Below are 19,239 nucleotides of genomic sequence, written 5' to 3' on the forward strand. Positions count from 1 at the left end.
TGATGATATGACCTCAGGGATGCTACAATGGTTGTAAGTATGAAAAATGGCCATCAGTCATGTTTTTCAATGCCGTTGTAACTTTGAACAGTCACTAAATGAACTGTTGTAAGTTGGAGACTACTCTACTTGCATGCTGCTATTTGAAGCCTCTCCTATCTTCAGCACCACTGGGATGGCTGTTGGGATTTCCCTTTGCTTCTTGAGTGCTTTGTAATATCAGTGGTATGTGCTAGAGACCTTCTAAGTTGACGAATGATAATTAATGATCCCTGATGCTACTTGATGGTTAAAGTATTACAAAAATTTAAGGGAATAAATACATCCCAAAAAGGCCTCTTTAAAAATGTTAAATAATCAGCTTTTAGAAACAAGCAAAACATAAAGCCTTCCAGAAATTTGCCCTTGAGATGGATTTAATAATTTTTTAAAATATCATTTTATTAAATAAAGAATAAGAAAAAGTCTTCACGTTAGAGAAGATAATTTCAAAATTTCTACCTAGAATCACTCGTCTCTGCCAGTCTATTGTTCATGATCGCTAAAGCCCCAACTCCGCCTGAAAAATCATTTTGTCTGGTGCTGATGCAGACATTCCTGGGATAGCCATTGGCCGTCTCTGATAACTGCTTCTGCAGAAGTGCCAGGGAGACTTTGTTAGAAGCCGTGAGATCCCTCATGGAGATCATTTCACCTGAGAGCCTTCTCCCTTCTGTGTCACTATCATATTGTCCGTCTGTTTCCATAGAGAAATTGTGCCGGCGGAAGCGGGATCCGGGTGTGATGGCATTGCGCCGCCCAAGGCGGGTATTTGGCTTATTGCAATCTGGGCAACATCTGCATCGGAACTTTCTTAGCATCCAATTTAAAACCTGCTTGATTACAATTGATATGACGTTAAAAAGAGAATATATGCAGCATACCCCCATTAATATAAATGTGAAATTCCCAAATCTGTATAATCCCTGATTTTGGTAGACAGCATTCTGACTGCTCACCAGATCACCAAATCCAATGGTGCTGAAGGTGACAAAACAATAGTACAAGGAGTCAATGTAATTCCATCCTTCCACAGCGGTATACATGGCAGAGGCACAGCAAGCTAGAGTAATGGCAAAGATTCCCAAAATTAGCATCACGTGATAGACAGATGGCTTCCACCCAATCAGGCTGTCCGCATCAGACATAGCAGAGCCCCTTCGGCAGGTAGGAGGTAGAAGGCCGCTTCTTCTCAGCTGTCTCTCACGGCAAGCCTTCATGACCAAAGCCAAAAGTGAGATAATACGTTCTAGAAAAAGGTTGAAGAACAAGATGGTTCCAGCACATCCAAAGAGACCATAAACGATAAGGAAGGCTTTACCCGCTACTGTTGCTGGTGTGGACATCCCAAAACCTGGAAAAATAAGGAGATAATGAAGCTGAATAAACAGAGGTGAGCTAGGATAATGTGATCATTGAGACTGAAAAGTTCATTGTTTTGTTTTATTTCCTTTATCACAGAGAAATGATTTGCTGCTATTTAATGGTATTCCAAAACTATAGCGTCTAAAGGCAGACTGCCTATGCAACCAGGAAACTAAGGCCCTCACTCAGTGACATAAATTATTGCAATTGATTTGAGAGGCTGAATGCATTCATTAAAGCAGCCCATGAATCTTTTTAAGTCAAGAGAAGCAAGTTTTATGGGGACAGTGAATATATTTGGAATTCTGAGAGTATGTAATTCGCATCCTCATAAATGGCTTCTGGTGTATACAGGTAGTCTTCAACTTACGTCCACAATTGAGCCCAACATTTCTGTTGCTAAGTGAGAAATTGGTTAAGTGAGTTTTGCCCCATTTTACGAGTTTTCTTGCCATGTTTGTTAAGTGAATCACTGCAGTTGTTGAATTAGTAACTGTTGTGGTCCGTCAGCGGCCTGTGCAGATTGTAGCTGATTCCGACAACGAAGAGGCTGGTGTGGTGCTGCGCCAGCAGCCTGTGCAGCTGGCGCTCGAGTCGGACAGTGAGGAGGCTGGAGAAGATGTGATGCCAGAGGCAGGGATTCAGCCAGGGCCTTCAAAACCTCCAGAAGCTCCTTTAAGTGAAGAGGATGAAGAGGAGGAGCCTCTTCTCAATGCACTGGTGTGAAGAGCTGCCAAAAGGCAGGAGTGGCTCCTCAAGAGGAGGTTTCCTCGAGAGTAAGGCTTGGGGCTAATTAGCCATTCCCTTAGCCTATTTAAGGGGGAATGCTGCTTGCAGCAAGCTATAGGGAACAACTTTAGTTCAATCTCCTTCGCATCTGGATTCTCTGCAAAATTGTTTCTGGGCTTTCTGCCAACTCTAGTAAGACTGTGATTACCTTATCTTAGAATTCTGGTAGGCTGTTAAGACAGTTTATTAACAGCCTTTGGTTGATGAAGACTAAGTTATTTGAGTAAAATAAGCTTTGTATAGAGTTTGTGTGTGCTGCTTTCTTTGGGGTCCGTAGCTGGGGCAGAACAGTAACATGGTTGTTAAGTGAATCTGATTTCTCCATTGACTTTGTTTGTCAGAAGGTCGCAAAAGGGGATCACATGATCCCAGGACACTGCAACCATCATAAATGTGAGTCAATTGCCTGCAATCATCATAAATGGGAGTCGAGCGTCTGAATTTTGATCACATGACCATGGGGATGCTGCAACGGTCATAAATGTGAAAAAATGGTCATAAGTCACTTTTTTCAGTAACTTCGAACAGTCATTAAGTGAACTGTTGTAAGTTGAGGACTGCCTGTATTGTAATTATAAGTATTAGTCAACAGGAATTAGTTTAAGAATTAAACACAATCAGAAACGTTTGGGGAAAGTTTTACTATTTGGAAGGCTTTGTGGATTTTCTAGTTTTAAAATAAAATGTGGAAGAGATCTTCAAATATGTAACAAGCCAGAATTATGACTCTGATCCATTAGATCCCTCAGAGGTGTTGTTTGACCTGCATTTAAGATGTAACATTTGTAGTGGAGGATGATCCTTTTTTCAGAATTTTATCAGACATCACCCCTGCAGCATTTCTTACAGTTAGATTTGTGTTTGGCAACATTGTGATATTTTTTAAATAGTGAAATCCAAACGCAAGGGGTGCTTTGCGCTTGTGTGGCTGTTGTGGGGAGGAAGGAACGGGAAGTCTTTAATAATACACTGGTAGTGGATGAATCAAAATGTGCAGCTAAGCCTGTATTGGTAGAAGCAAAGCTTTGATAATAGACTACCAGGGAGTCCACAGCTGTAGAGATTTAGAGCTCTGTGGGGAGAAAAATTATAGCCTTGCTTCAACTCTACATCAGTTGAGTTCTTTTCTGTGGTGCCTAAACAACTGAAGAACATTAAAAAAAATATGGGACATTGTCAATTATGTTCTTGAATCTTTCAACAGTAAATCATAGAGCAAGTCTTCCAAAGCAGCTTTATGTTCCCTTATGAACTCAAGAATGGATTCTAAAAACTGAAAACCAGAGAGAGTTTGCTGCTCGAGAGCTTCAGCTGGAAGGAGGAATGATACTGTGTAAGTCTCTGACAATATTGCAAGGCAAGCACAATTTTCCATCTCAAATCATTGCAGATGTACACTTTTGGTGGTTTGTCTGCCCTTCAGGTTAGACCAGACTAGGAAACCCTTTTATCTGACTCCTGACTGCTTGGATGCTTCCTCCTGTCCTTCAAGACCATTCTCTCTGCCCTCCACACACAGTACAAGGATGACAATGAGCTATGTTTACAGTGTGATTTGAAATTTCAGAAATCTGCATGTCATAGTACAGGTACCACATAATAAGCTTTTAGTAGTTATTGGTTTTCAAACTTTAAGTTCACAGAGTACTCCATGCAGACATGGAGTGACATCTGTAAATCCTGATTCTATAATAACTGTTTTCATCATATTGTATATCATTAAAGAAAACATATGGGACGAGTGCCCAGTTTACTATGCTTGCTTCCATGAATCTACAATGTTAAGCCATGGAATTTAGCTGATTCACTGGGAACTCCCCTTCCCTAGAGAAATATGGGAATGTTGTTATGTAGCTATATGGCTCAGTGAGAGAACATATGCTTTGCATGTAGAAAGTGCTGGGTTTAGTCCCTGTCCCTGAGAAACGTAAAGATACAGACCTGGGGGAATCATTATTACACTGTGTGAAAAATAATGAAATAGATTGCCTAATATTTATGTATTTATTTTATATAACCACTCATCTCACATGAATGATTCTGGATACCCACACAATTAAAAACAAAAAAGCCCAATTGTAGTACAAATAAAGAACTAAAATGAAAACCATCAGAAAAACCAATTAAACAGTTTACAACTTCTGATTCAGCAACTGTAAGGCAACTTTCTCTAAGCCAGGTAGCAAGCTGAAAAAAAAATAATTCTTAGAACCTTCATTGCATTGCAAATTAAACAGTACAAATTAAAATGCTAATACTCAAGAAGTGGAATAAATGTGCTTGTTGTGCAAGTAACTAATAACAAGTAAAGTGAATCAAACAGGTTTTTTTTGTAAATGGAACTGCTACCTCACCATCAGAAATACTCAAACAAGCCTAGCCTTTATTCCTTTTTTATTTTATTGCAATTTCTGCTTTTTTTAATCCTATGAAATTGGTTTTTTTCTTCTTCATCAGTAAGGTAAGGTCAGAAACTTCTTCCACATTTCAAGTTCGCCATGGGGATTCTAAAGGAAAATCAGTCTGACCGCCATAGAATTAGACACAACTCATTGACTCGTTTTAGAAATAGCAAACATGCTGTGTGGCAACACGAGCAATTTATAAGCATGGGGAAGCAGACCTGTTGGTGGGCCAGTTGTTAGAATGAAGGCACAGTAGATTAACTTTACAGAGTCACCAGGAAACAAAAATAAAAACAAAATGTGGAGGCTTAGAGATTTCCCCTACTTCGGAGTTGAAGTAGTATTCCTGTATCCTTGAATCTAGAGAAAGCTGTACTAGTATGAAATTTGCTCTCCCCAATGTTAGTTTCTTTCTGATCTCAACTGCCAGAGTTCCCAGTCACTTGACTTCTCTCCAAGATAATGAGACATACATACATGTGATGAGGCTGATGGTGATTTTGCTTTGAAAGCATCTGTACAGCTAAAGGTAATTTAAGATTATCTTAGGCATTTGTTGGATATGAGATGAAGGCAATGCCAAGGGGGCATAGCAGAAAAAATACATTGCCCAGGCATGTTTGTGTCGCAGTTAGGTCCAAGGGGGAAATGATCAGTAGAGTGCTCAGTGGAACCAATAAATGGTCATGGGTACCATATTGATTAACTTTACAATACTAGTTTGCATGCAGTGGTGGGATTCAGCCGGTTCTCTCTGGATCACGCGAACTGGTAGCGGCGACTGCGGGAGGCTCCACCCACCCACCCGGACGTAATGCGCAACTACTGCACATGCACAAAAGGCAGTGCACATGCGCAGAGGTGGCACATGCGCTCACATTTGCGAACCGGTAGGGAAGGTAAGTAAATCCCACCTCTGTTATTATTATTATTATTAGTTCAATTTATATGCCGCCTTTCTCCGGAGACTGCATGCTTTTGGACAGGTGGGTGTAGTGGTTAAGGCATCAGCCAAGAAGCTGGGAGATCATGTGTTCTAGTTCTGCCTTAAAAACAAAGCCAGCTGGGGTGACCTTGAGCCAGTCCCTCTCTCTCAGCCCTAGGAAGGAAGCAATGGCAAACTGCTTTAGAAAAGTATTGCCAAGAAAACTGCAGAGACTAGTTGAGGCAGTCATCAAGAGTCAGCATTGTCTCAAATACACGTCTGCAGGCTTTTGGAGCCATTTGGATAGACAGAAAGCTTTTTGGGGAGAAACTGGAGAGGGATGATAAATGGGGAACTCTGTTCACTTCTCAGTTCTAAACTTCTTCCTTGTTAAATAGCTTTTCCTCAGACCAGTTTTGGTCAGTGGTGAAATCCAATTTTTTTTACTACCAGTTCTGTGGGCGTGGCTTGGTGGGCGTGGTAGGGGAAGGATACTGCAATATCTCCATTCCTACCTCACTCCAGGGGAAGGATACTGCAAAATCCCCACTCCTGGGGGAAGGATATTGCAAAATCTCAATTCTCACCCCACTCTGGGGCCAACCAGAGGTGGCATTTGCCGGTTCTCCGAACTACTCAAAATTTCCGCTACCGGTTCTCCAGAACCTGCTGGATTTCACCCCTGGTTTTGATTCTGTTTTCTCTCAACAAAGTCGTATGCTCCACCAGGCAGTTGGACAGAACAGAACTATGTTGGAGGACTAATGAAGGAACTCTGCCTATGACAGAAGGGAGCAGAGAATGAGAGCCATGTGATGATGAGCCAGGGAAAGTTGTGCTATGTCCTTAATTGATTATGCTTTAGTATCTATCTTTTGCAAATTAAAAAGAATCACTATCTCTGAAGACAGTATTTATGAAATACTTGTTTGGGGATACCTGTTTTCATAAATACTGGATTAGTGTTAGATTGGCCTGCTTTATTTGGGCTACTAATAAGAGCCTTGGTGGTGCAGCAGACTAAAGAGCTGTTAAGTAGCACTTAGCTGCCAACTGCCTGCAATTACTGTGAGTTCAAATCTCACCAGGCTCAAGGTTGACTCAGCCTTCCATCCTTCCGAGGTAGGTAAAATGAGGACCCGGATTGTGGGGGCAATAAACTGACTTTGTATAAAAAAGAACACCGCTTAGGGGGGCCGAAAGCCCTACTAAGCGGGTATATACAAAAGTATGAAGGCTATTGCTTAATGCATTGTAAGCCGCCCTGAGTCTCCAGAGAAGGGCGGCATATAAATCGAACCAATAAATAAACTCCAGAATTCTAAGTTGCAATCAAGAGTCATTCAGTGTCTATTTTTGTTACCCAAATATGATAGCCTTAATAAATAGTCTAACAACTGAATTTTATGTAAGCTGCATCTTTTCAGGTGTGTAATATCATAATAACTTTTGGTAAGAAATGGCAAAATCTTTTCTGCTGGATTCTGCTCTGACTTTCCCAATTTTACTTTATGGAAAAGATCTCCACTATGGAATGCAAGCTGTTAGAACTAATTTTTTTTTCATATATTTTTGGAAAAGATAAAGAAGATAAATTTAACTTAGTGCCAAGCAGCTCATACCATCTGAAATTTAAGCCAGATTCTAGTATGAAGCAAAGCATTTGTTTTATTCTTAAGGAATGATACAGTTGTTTAAATGTTCCATCCTGACACTATGTTTTAAGTAATGAATCAGATTGAATTGAATTAATTATACAAATCAATGAAGTGATTTGAATGCTTCCAATATCATTTAATGATTCAATTTATTTGGAAAAATTATCGAATTCAAAATCTATTAAATTCTGGTCAACTTGACTTCAAACCAAATCTTCTAACTGAAGCTTAATGTGGCACTACTAAATCCCCAAAATCTTTAGGTTACAACTGTTAATTTGCCCATAGGAGCAATCCAAGACTTTTCACTACTATAGGCAAAAAGGCAGTCCCTCCACCCTGCAAATCCATTTTCCTAATCAGATTGGCAACTGAACTGTACTTCAGTTAACACTAGCCACTGTAACTAAGATAACTGCCTAGTTTAGAGGATACAGGACAAATTTCATTCACACACAACTGCCTTCCTAGAGCTTCCTGCTGCTTTCCATCCCTTCTCTGCTTTGATATAATCTAAATGAAATGTTACGTTTCCCACTGTCTATTGGAACATATCTACCATTTCTGCTGCATCTCCAGTCATTTTTACTCAACATAAAGTCCTTCCAATGCAATCTGTGCTTGGTTCCATAAATTGGCTGGAATAATTTTGCATTGACTGTCATGTTATTATTTATGCTGAGATAGTTTAATGGCCAATAAAATATCTTAACAATTAGACTAGAATAGTAATATGTCCAATTCATTTTCCAGTTGCACTTTACATTTCTTTGTGTGCTTTTTAATCAATGACAGAATATCCACCCACTCAAGAAGTTTAATTAAGGGAGACAAGTAAGAAGCCTCTAAGGAGTCAGGATTAAATTGGAAGATATAAAATGTTCAGATTACAAGAATAGTTATATCATTATTATACATTAATTGTAAGGATTTAAGTAGTCTACCTGTTTAATTGTGTTAATCAAATGACAGCAAGTTCAATAATGACTCAGGTTTTGCTATTGTATTGTCCTCCAGTTAAGGTGAGTTGTAAACTAAGATCTCACCATAAACCTGACTCTATAAGGCTTAATTTATCTGCTGGATTCAAACTCGGTTGAAGTTTCTGGCAGGACAAAAATGTTTATTGCAAACTAAAATAAACAGTTGATTGTTCTTGTTATTATAATGATTGAATGTTGGATTGCTGATTATATACATTGTTGGTATTGATTAGTTTTTATTGATACTATTGTTATGTATTGTAGCTTTTGTAAGCTGTTTAGATCCTGCTGCTTTAATCAACTCCAAAACACCTATGATAAATACCATAAAATAAAAATGAGATGCTAAAATATCTCATTTACCTTTGCTTCCACAAAATATATTTTCAATCTTGCTAGTTGGAAACAGAATTGTTTGAAGTTTTCTTTAAAGCTTTCTAGGTCATGTGTTTCACTTTAAAAAGGTGATTCATGACTTATCCCTCATCTTCTGCTACAATCAAGCTTTGTTCCTGACACATTTTGCATGAATTGTGCTTGAAACATACTTTGTCTTTCCTTTTTTAGACAAAGGACTGTTCCTGATATATTGATTTGTATTTGAAGGCCCTTATCTTTCAAGCTTCTTTCTAAGATTTAGTTCCCCAGACTAAATGAAGACAATACTGATAACTTTAGTCAGAAATATTGGGAAATTGTTGCCAGAAAAGCTAAATCTGATAAATTCAGGATCCTGGATGTGGTGGGACCTGATAGCTCAATGGTCAAATTTAATCTAAGCCAACATTTTAAGTTAATTGTAGAAAAGTGGATGAGCGTTTACCAACAGCAACCATAATTGAATATCCCAACCAATGCTTTTACATTTATCTTAAGGTCATGGTTAAAAAGGAAAAACATTTCTTTCTTCTTGTCTTCTCACAGAAACACTTGAAGGTTTGTTCGGGTGCAGTTTTTTTTTTACTAGGTATATGTTCAGTAGAATTTATTTATGAAAGAGAAATTATTTGATGATAATTGAGGTGAGTTTCAAGGATTCTCTATATACTTGCCATCCAGCCAAAATTTCTTATTCAAATCATTATTAATTTGTCTTTCTTTTTGGAAGAAGAAAGACACATTGCCTGCTCTGGTCTTAAGTAGTGAGATCTGTGTATATTTAACAGGAAAATTACCAAAGCTACAAAATTAGTTTCTGCAATTTAATAGTGTTCACAATTGCTGCTTCCTTTATATTATACAGTAATTATACAGGTTTTCCCTAACCCTCTTAAATATAAAAGTTCATGGATCAGATCGTTAAAATTATTTAAATCCAGGAGAGAAAGAACAACCAGGAATCTAAATATTTGTTAAAATCCACAGATTTACATATTATTTGTGGGCAAAATATTCATCTGATCAAGCAGTGGAAGATTGCATGCTAGGACAGGATTTTAGGGGAGGAAAATATTGGCTTGACATTGTATAAACTCCTCCAGTTATTAAATTACAACTGCCCCCAGATAACAGATGGATCTTAACAGTAAATATGCTGCTTGCCTTCATTTCCCATCTGTAGAACTTCACCCAGCATCCATTTCTCAATTTATAAACAGTGTTCTGTTTCATGCTCTTTCTACAATAACAGCAAAGTAAACACAATATCTCCATAACAACCAAACACACAACCACCTCTTGCAAATTAGGCTAGCGCTATAACAATGATCTGTTTTACAACTCTGAGAGCCTCAACTCTCCGCCCTACCTGCTGTCCCCACTCCAGGCTTTCTTTAGTTCCAATTGTTCTTCCAAGTTTTCTAAATGTATCCCAGGGATGCTAAATAAGGTTTGCAGAATATACTAGATCAGTCTAGAGAGGAATTATGTTCAGAAGTAGAAACTGTATCCAGAAATAGCTCAAGAAAACCCAGAAAAATCAATGGCTAAGTAAAACAAGTAGATAAAAGAAACATGACAGATTGGAACAAAATCAAACCCAGCTTATTAAAAAATGATGGTCTGAAAAATATTGTTGCTGCTTTACCACCAATTCCTAATAATCTTCTGAGGGATCTATTAATTCTATATTCACTGTGTGCGGTAGTCCTCATGAAATTTCAAACAGAAGTTAAGTTGACATAAATTAATAATTAATATTGGGTATGCTCCAGTGGTGGGTTCCTCCCAGTTCGGTCCGGTTTGCCCGAGCCGGTAATGGTGACGATATGACATCACCAAACCGGTTCTCCCCCCGCCCTCTCACCCCCCCACCCCGCCATGTTATTCTTACCTTTTATTTGGTCCCACCCCCAATCTATTGCTGCCTCCTGAGTCCCAGCTAAGGACTAGAGGGAAAAAAACTGTTTAAACTCTTGCCGCGGGGCTTCAAAGGGCCGTCCTACAGCTGATCAAACAGCAAATGTTAAAAGCAAACAAATGAGTCGGGTCGTAAGTGCGAGGACCTTCCAGAAATGACTCTGACCAGCTAGCCATGCCCACCTAGTCACATGACCTCCAAGCCACACCCACAAAATAAGCCACGCCCACAGAACTGGTAGTAAAAAAATTTAGAACCCACCCCCGGTATGCTCATTGTTAAAAACCAAAATACAGGTCTAGTCTTTGATGGTGGAGGAGGCTGGTGGGCATATCTTGCTTGGCACAACACATGTGAAAAGGATTTCAAGATTGTAATTAATCTCAAACTGAGCAGGAGTCATGAGTCTGGTGCCATTGCAGGAAAGGCTAATGGATTTTTGAACTGCATTAATAGAAAATAATGTTCAAGTCACAGGAAATAATAATTCTATTTTATTGTATGCTAATCGGGTGAATTTTGTACAGGGTAGGGATCTCTATTTTAAAAAAACAAAAACCAGAAAGGAATGGAAAAATCAGAATGGAATTGAAATAATAGAAATAATTAAATAGTACAAAAGAATTAAAATTGGAAAGGAATTTAAATAACCAAGGGGCACGGAAAACTAGAGCAAAAAACAGACAGTGGGGAAGTTAAGAATGAAGCCATTTAAAATATAACCTGAAAAGACAACGAATACTTTTTTCTCGGCAACCCAGAGAGCAAGGCTAGATCTCACGTTCTCACTTAATGAAAGAGTAAATTTTATGCACTGAGATGCTTTGAATGGGGAAGCAATATTCAGAATAAACAATCAACCAACTCCTTCCTCAGCCTGCTGCTGGACTCCGATTCTCTTAATCCCTAAAAATGGTGGTCAAAGAAAGCCTGGACAAAACAGGTTGAATAGAAGTCTGTTATGGTCTAATGGCTATCTACAAAATATTTCATTGTCTGATAAGAAAATAATGAGAACCACTTCTAAGAATCCTGCTAATAATGTCTGCTTGACCATGAGATGCTGATGAAATGCTGGAAAAGACCTTACACAACATCTGCTTTCCTTACACAGGCCATGAAACACATGGAAAAACTCCATTGCTATATATTTTCACATTTAAGGTGGCCGATCCTCCTCTGCCCTCCAGTTTTGCAGTTCAAGGCCAAGTTATATGTGTTGTTAAATAGTATTTGCATTGTAAAAACGTTGTTTTTATTGATAGGAAATCTTCCAGTAGTGCTAATAATGAAAGTTACATTCCCAAAACTAACTGCATCTTCAGAAAAAAGTCCTTCAGATTCCACCAAAAAGCGAAAGCACCTTCATATTTTAAGGAATTTTAGAAGTTTAGCTTAAGGGTGAGAGGGTGCAATTGCTTCCTAAAGGTATCCCATTCCCATTCAACATATAATTTTCTAAGATGAAAATAAATGGTTTGAAATAAGTGGCATCACCTCTTCCACTGATGATCTAATGACAACTTCTTGTAGCCCTCTGAAAGATCAGCAGACCAAGTTGCATTTCCTCACCACGCAAATGGTGCCTTTTGGGTCTCTACAAACTACATTCTGCTGCTAATTAATGAACTATATTTTAATTAAGGGTATTTTGGAAGCTGAGCTATCAGGTTGTGAAATCCAAAGAATTCTGGGGTTATGATCTCTAGCCATTATAAAACTATTGGCTAACTAATACCAAAATTTAAGATTAGGGAAAGAATAAAGTGGCATCTACTTATTCAAAGATACTGCAGAGAATGAAAAGGGTTTTTTATTATGTAACATTTCTAAGTCTGGAAAGGAAATAGAAGGGAGAGTGGATGTAAACAATTAAAAGATAGAAGGTGAATATAATTTTTAAGAAAAAGTTAAGCGGTCAGATGAAATTATTTAAATTATTTTTCAAACATGCCAAACTTAAGATGCTAAGGTATCTAGGCAATTCTGGGAGTTAAAGCCTATACATCTTAAAGTTGCCAAGTTTGAAGAACACTGTTTAAATAAACACAAACAATATAAATATAAACAATATTTCAAGAAACGTATAAATCCTTACTTATGATTAGTGGCTAGGGATAACAAAAGGGAAAATTAATTGTTGAAAGTTCCTCCTTATTTAAAATTTTGTTATACCTTTTGACTTTGCTTCAGTCTCTCACTTTTCTGTATCCATACCCTTTATCAGCTTGAAAAATATAGAGTAACTATATGTGTATTATATGATATATGATAGATAAAATAATAAAGTTTCATTAAAAATACCCTAAGACTGTGATGGCGAACCTATGGCACGCGTGCCAGAGGTGGCACACGGAGCCATATTGGTGGGCATACGAGCATTGCCCTAGCTCAGCTCCAGTACGCATGCGTGCACTGGCCAGATGATTTTTGGGCCTTCTGGGCCCAACGGAAGTTGGCAAACGGGCTGTTTCCGGCCTCTGGAGGGCCTCCAGGGAGGTGAGGAAGGCTGTTTTTGCCCTCCCCAGGCTCCTAGAAAGCCTGGGCAGGGGAAAAAACGGGCCTAGAGGGCCCACCGTGCCATCACATGCCAAAAGCAGGGGGAGCATGGGGGGTCGCACACTCATGCATGGGGGGTCAGGGTGCATAGAATTATGGGTGTGGGCATGCACGTGCGCGACCACCCCACACTCCCCCAGCTTTTGGCACGCGATGGCAAAAAGCTTAGCCATCACTGTCCTAAGAGATTGAACACAAATCATTTGATAACTTATCTGATAAATGACAAGAAACCCAGTGAAGAAGCACTGTAGTTCATTCAAAGAGATGTGTCTCACTATAAATGAGGTTAGAAAATTCCTCTTACAGTTTCCAGAATTCTCTGTATTTACCTACAGATTAGCATGACGGATATTTTACTGAAGTGTATGTGGTTCTTGCTTCCTTGATCTTGCCCAACTGTGTGGAGCCTGACAGATATAAATCTAATTGCTAAAAAGTTAACTGTTCAACAGAAACTGCTCATTTCGAGTAATCAAATCAAATCTTTATTACAGTCATAGACCAGCATATCTCATTATGAGTAAGTCTGAAAACATGTCACAGAAATACTCAAAAGGTTAACTTTAATTACAGTTTGCTGTCAAGTTATTGTCAGTGAAAATTCAGCTTTAGTGGGTGAAAAATTTGAAGACCAATCTAGACAAACAAAACTGGTATATAGTAATTCTTTCCTTTTTTAGAAGGGTAGAATTTCTAAATTATGGTTTATTCAATTAACCCAACATCCCCTTAATAACCGCTCCCCCCTCTTCTGGTGGAGATTTACCCTGCTTGCCAGTGAGGTAGCTTAACTAGACATTTTCTGGATAAACCACAATTCTTTGAGCACTGATAATTTATTGTAACCTACAATTGGAGATATGTTTGGATTTCACAAATTTCCTGAACAGACTTCAATGGTGCAATGTTGATACTTTGCACCAAGCATAAAGTACTGCACAAAGCAGTACTTTGACAAAGTACTGCTACTAAAATGGATGCTTGCAGCTTAGTAGGAGAAATGAAAAGGGACTATGACTAGCATACCAGAATAGCCATTCTCACATGGAAAAGAAAAAACATGTAGAAAGATTCATGGAACATGGAGAAGGAGAGGACTTCTGGGATGAAACAGTGAATTGAAGACTATGGCAGAATGAAGATCTGGCAAATGGACTAACTCTTTGGGATTCCACTCTAGGCAAGGAGAGGACCTGGGATCACCCCCATTTGCTTCAGTCAGTGGCTCCTCACAAGGAGACCACAAGACAGTGGTCTCCACACCAATTGGTGTGGAGCCTTCTTGGAACTGCTGAAAGGACTGTGTTGTGGACCTGTGCTTTCTGCAGGATGTTTTTGCAGAATGAAAGGACAGCACATCCCTTTCAGCAGTTCCAAGAAGGCTCCACATCCATTTGCACTACTCAGGTGACCCTGAGAATACCGACAAACCTCCAAGTGACCTCAACGACTCTCTAAAAGAATGTAAATGACCAGCTGTCTGCTAGGAATATAAATCCTTCCATTCACCACCAACCAGTCAGAGCTGAAGAAGCTTCTTGGATGAGAAGTGAAACATCTTCAAAGAAAAACAAGAAAGTCCAGTTGCCTCTTGGAAAAGCACCTTTGGGACTTAGTGAAATAAGTTTTAAATACAAATTTTAAAATATGATGTTATTAAAATTTTAAAATATGATTAAAAGGTAAACAAGCAAAAAATAAATTGGAGAAAAAAGAATCAGACAAAAAGCAAGATAAAAGTGCAGAAAAAAGTAAAAAGTAAAGAAAAAAGCAATAGAATGATTTTACTTTCTTTGGTAGACATATAGATAAAATATATCTAATTCTTACTTTAAAATTAACAATAGGCTACATTACTCCTGTACAATTTTTGGTATTTTCCATTTTTTTCTTTGCAATTTTCCTTAGGTTGTATTAATTTTTATCTTTTAAATTGCAATGCTTAATAAAACACAAAACTACATGGAGGAGCAGAAAAGAAGATTTATTGGAGCATTTATAGCAGACAGAAACGGAACAAAAAGATTTATGAGCACATTTTCAAAAGGAATGGAAGAGGGATCAGAATATTGTGTGTACAGTTCTTCCAGTTTGGATTGTTCCCCCTTTTTTGTAAAGAAATGGAGAAATTGAGCTTAAGCCGTGTCTTTTAATTAATAAATTAATAAATTAAACTGCCCAATTCCATAGAGGTAAGTCATTATGAATGTATTCTAATTAAGAACTAGAACTTTTTGAGCTGTGTGGGAAAATCTACATGATTGGCCATGTGGGAGGTTAAGAAAGAGCTGGATTATTTCTTTAAAAAATAGATGAAAAAAAAGAAAGGGAAATGAGTACTGTATTAATATTCTATTCTTTTTGTCTTCAAATGCATGTTAAAAGTTCTATTGCTCCACCATGTCCCTTGCATAGCATCTCTTCTTTTTCCTTTTCTTTCGTTCTCCTACTCATTCTCATTGCTTTTCATCTCCTTTTTCTTCTTTTCTTAGTTTCATTTGACTTAAATAATTTCAGAGGATGGGCTGTATATGGGTGTCCAGTCATTTGCGAAAGAAAGGAAGGTGAGAAAATGAGATCTTCAAACATCAGTCAATTTTGTTGAGAGTCAAGACGTTCTTTAGCCTCTGAGTCTTGGAAAAATCTACTTTGGCACTGTATCAGACAAGACTACTAAATGCTATTGGATTTGTATTCCATTTTTAAATGTAATGTATATTTATTATACTTTGATTTTAAAAATAAAAAGTTATCTCTGACTATTTAAAATCTTGTATTCTTGTGCAAACCAATTTATGCAGGCTGTTCTCTTTGGAAGTGGAAGGATTATATCATGAATCCTTTCCCTCCTTCTCTTGCTTGGCCATTTCTCTAAACAATGCCCAGAAAAAATAATCTATATAATTTCACATCTTAAACTATCTTTCACCATGATCCATAGAAAGCGAGTGTTGCAAAAATGTCCTATGGAAGAATAATATATTTACAGTATCAGATTTCACCTAAATTGGCTATTGTCCTAGCAATTAGTGCTACTTTTATTTACAGAGTACAAGTCATGTATTTGTAGAAACTGGTGGATTATCCCAGCTTTGTTTCCCTTTCTTCACACCAAATATTACCAGTCAATAGGAAACATCCCCCAATCTCATTAACATACATTTTAGCTGGGACTGGAGGAGACGTTTTGGCAGAGCAGTGGGCTTAGCTACCTGTCAAAACTAGTAACTATTGTTTCACAAGTGCTTTATATTCAATGTTGATATTAACTGATAATTGGCCTTCTTTTGAAAACAGATGTAGTTGTATTTCAGAAGGGGCACAGAGAGAGTTGAACCATGAAGCTGCCTTTCTCTTTCCCCCTCTTTTTCCCCCTGAAGCAACCCTGCTGGGCATACCGATCAGCCTCTGTACAGGTTGAGCCAAATGTTTGAGCCAGGGATTGGTCTGAAGATCTCAGAGAGCCCAAATTGAAAGAACTGGGCTCTTTTAGTAATCTTGGAATCACTAAATCATATATTTCAAAGATGCTGGAGGAGCAGTAGGGAACTACCAGAGGCCTGGAAACAAGCTGACATGGTTCCCATCTTTAAAAAAAAAAAGGAAAGGAAAAAAATAGATCCAGGAAACTGCAAACCCATCAGCCTGATATCAATACCTGGGAAGATCCTGGAAAAGATAATCAAGCAACAGATCTGCAAACACTTAGAAGGAAGCAAAGTTAGTACTAAAAGCAGTGGTGGGTTTCGATTTTTTTTACTACTGGTTCTGTGGGTGTGGCTTGGTGGGCGTGGCATGGCTTGGTGGGTGTGGCTTAGAGGGAATGGGGGGAAGGATGCTGTAAAATCTCCATTCCCTCCCCACTCCAGGGGAAGGATACTGCAAAATCCCCATTTCCTCCCGATCAGCTGGGACTTGGGAGGCAGAGAATAGATGGGGACAGGGACAGTCAGAATTTTTACTACCAGTTCTCCGAACTACTCAAAATTTCCACTACCGGTTCTCCAGAACTGGTCAGAACCTGCTGAAACCCACCTCTGACTAGAAGCCAATATGGTTTGTCAAAAATAGATCATGCCAGACAAATCTTATTCCATTCTTGACAAAGTGACTAAATTAATGGACTGGCAAAATACTTTGGGCAATAATATACTTGTCACAGAGAAGAAGAGTTCACCCTATTCTCCAAAACATCTGAAGGCAGGACAAGAAGTAACGGATGGAAACCTTTTGAGGAGAGATCCAACCTAGAACTAAGGAGAAATTTCCTGACAGTTAGAACAATTAATCAATGGAATGGCTTGCCTATAAATTGTGGATGCTCTGTCACTGGAGGTTTTTAAGAAGAGATTGGACAGTCTAGAATGGTATAGGGTGTCCTGCTTGAGCAGAGGGTTGGACTAGAAGACCTCCAAGTTCCCTTCCAACTCTATTATTCTTCCTCTGCCTAAGGCGGGAGATTTTGGAAGACAAAACCCAGAGACCAGAATGAAAGAGGCATGCCAGCCCTAGCTAAAATGGCTGATAGATGCTTGGCTGATGTCAAGCCTAGGATTTACCAATGGTTGGTGAAGCATGTCAGAATGAGCAAAACCTCTATCAAGATGGGAAGAGAATGCTATGTTGATGATTTAAGTCTGCTTCAGGTATTGGGATCAGAGGAAGACAATGTGATAAAGATCCTGTTGAAGAAAGAAACTACCAGAGCATGTCTCTGCTGCAATTAGATGCAAGGGAAGAAAGGTTCTTTTTCCCTGGGTGGAAAACAGTGATTACCAAAGAATGCATTAATAATATGACACTTTTTAGTGTTGGCAGATGTACTGCAGTTTGTCTTCAGTGTGCAAAATGGGTATTTTCTCCAAATAGATTTTACCATCACCAGAAAAGTTCTTATCTGGATTGCAGGAAGCAAAACATTCAATTTTATGTAGAGAAGGGGAAAAAAAGATAACTTCAAATGTCAGGAGTACTTTTTAAATATCACATCAGCATTCCTTTTTTTTTTTTTTTGCACTGAACCGTTCAAATGAATTTGAAAAAGAATGAATGTTCGCCTTATTTGAGACTCATTTCCTATGGAATGTTGGCTTAGTTTCAAAGATTTTCGCCCATGAGCAGCAAGCCACTTCTGATTTTTTTTCACCTCTGCAGTCCTCTCAATAATCTCTTTTTATTATCTGCTTTTCAAAATAGATAATAAAACTCTACATTTAAATATATATATATATATATTTCCTTCTATTCTTCCTTAGTGTTACTTGATGCATGAAAGCAAAAATGCAAATACTCAACATTTCTCTATCTCATTTTTCTCCTTCCTTGCCTGCTGGGTTTTTGTTTTTCTGTTCTTGGCTTAGACTGATGGGCACTTCAGAATAAAACCAAAAGCAATATTCTTTTAAATGATGAGGCTATAATTCCTTTTTAAGATTCTGCTGTCATTGCAAAATTTCTTCATTATTCCTCATGATAAATATACTGCCTTGTAGTTCATAATTTCCTATCAATTGTTTTGTATGTCAACCTTTCTCACAGTATGTTGGTAATGTTGGAAATGTTTGCTGAATCCTTGTAATTAGATTTCTTTTTTTTTTTTTTTGAACAAACATTGGTGCAAGAAATGTGTCAGTAAGAGCGAGTAACTTTCAGACCAATTATTAATTCAGTTTGTAGAGTCTGGCTACAAATCACTTCAAAACACAGACACATTTGAAATTGTCTCTTGACCCAATCTACTCATGCATGTAAAATGAGATAGTGAGAATTCTGAGATGGTAAAAAGCAACTTTAAAAGAATTCCTTGTCAGAGAAAACTTTATCATCCAAACTGATAACACATTTGAGAGAAATATTCGGACCCATCTTCTTCTCATTCTTGCTATTTTTCTGTCAACAGTGAGTTTCCATAGCAGCATTCGAATACGAAAACTGCTTGCCTGTGGCCTGACTTGATTAAAATATATTTTGCCACCTTAGAAGTCTCTATTAATGAGTTACAATTGTATTATGCTAAAGGTATACACAAGATAGAATTGTTGAGACATCTGAAAAATCCTAACTACAGATCATAGAAGGGAGGACCCAGTAGTTGCCAGTAGATAGTTAAACAGGGAAAACTTCTTTAGATAAAGTTCATAGACATGTCCAGATGGTTTTTTGGCAATAATATGAACTGGTATGCTACTGTCTTTTTCTCAAGGTTTTTTTCTTT

The 19,239-nt window shown here is 38.1% G+C and overlaps 1 protein-coding gene across 2 annotated transcripts in view; it reads right to left on the reverse strand.

Annotated features, from left to right (window-relative positions):
• Positions 1-392: 392 nt before the first annotated feature.
• The window catches only part of KCNK12 (potassium two pore domain channel subfamily K member 12), a 35,250-nt gene continuing 16,403 nt past the window's right edge, over positions 393-19,239 (reverse strand). For both annotated transcript variants that reach the window (XM_060692564.2, XM_034427441.3), the window contains exon 3: positions 393-1,393. In XM_060692564.2, the coding sequence (XP_060548547.1) occupies positions 498-1,393 (896 nt within the window). In that variant the 3' untranslated portion in view covers positions 393-497. The remainder of the gene's footprint in view (positions 1,394-19,239) is intronic.

Source organism: Pantherophis guttatus, chromosome 1, assembly GCF_059756535.1.
Source record: "Pantherophis guttatus breed Tessera chromosome 1, ASM5975653v1, whole genome shotgun sequence".
NCBI classification, from domain to species: Eukaryota; Metazoa; Chordata; class Lepidosauria; order Squamata; family Colubridae; genus Pantherophis; species Pantherophis guttatus.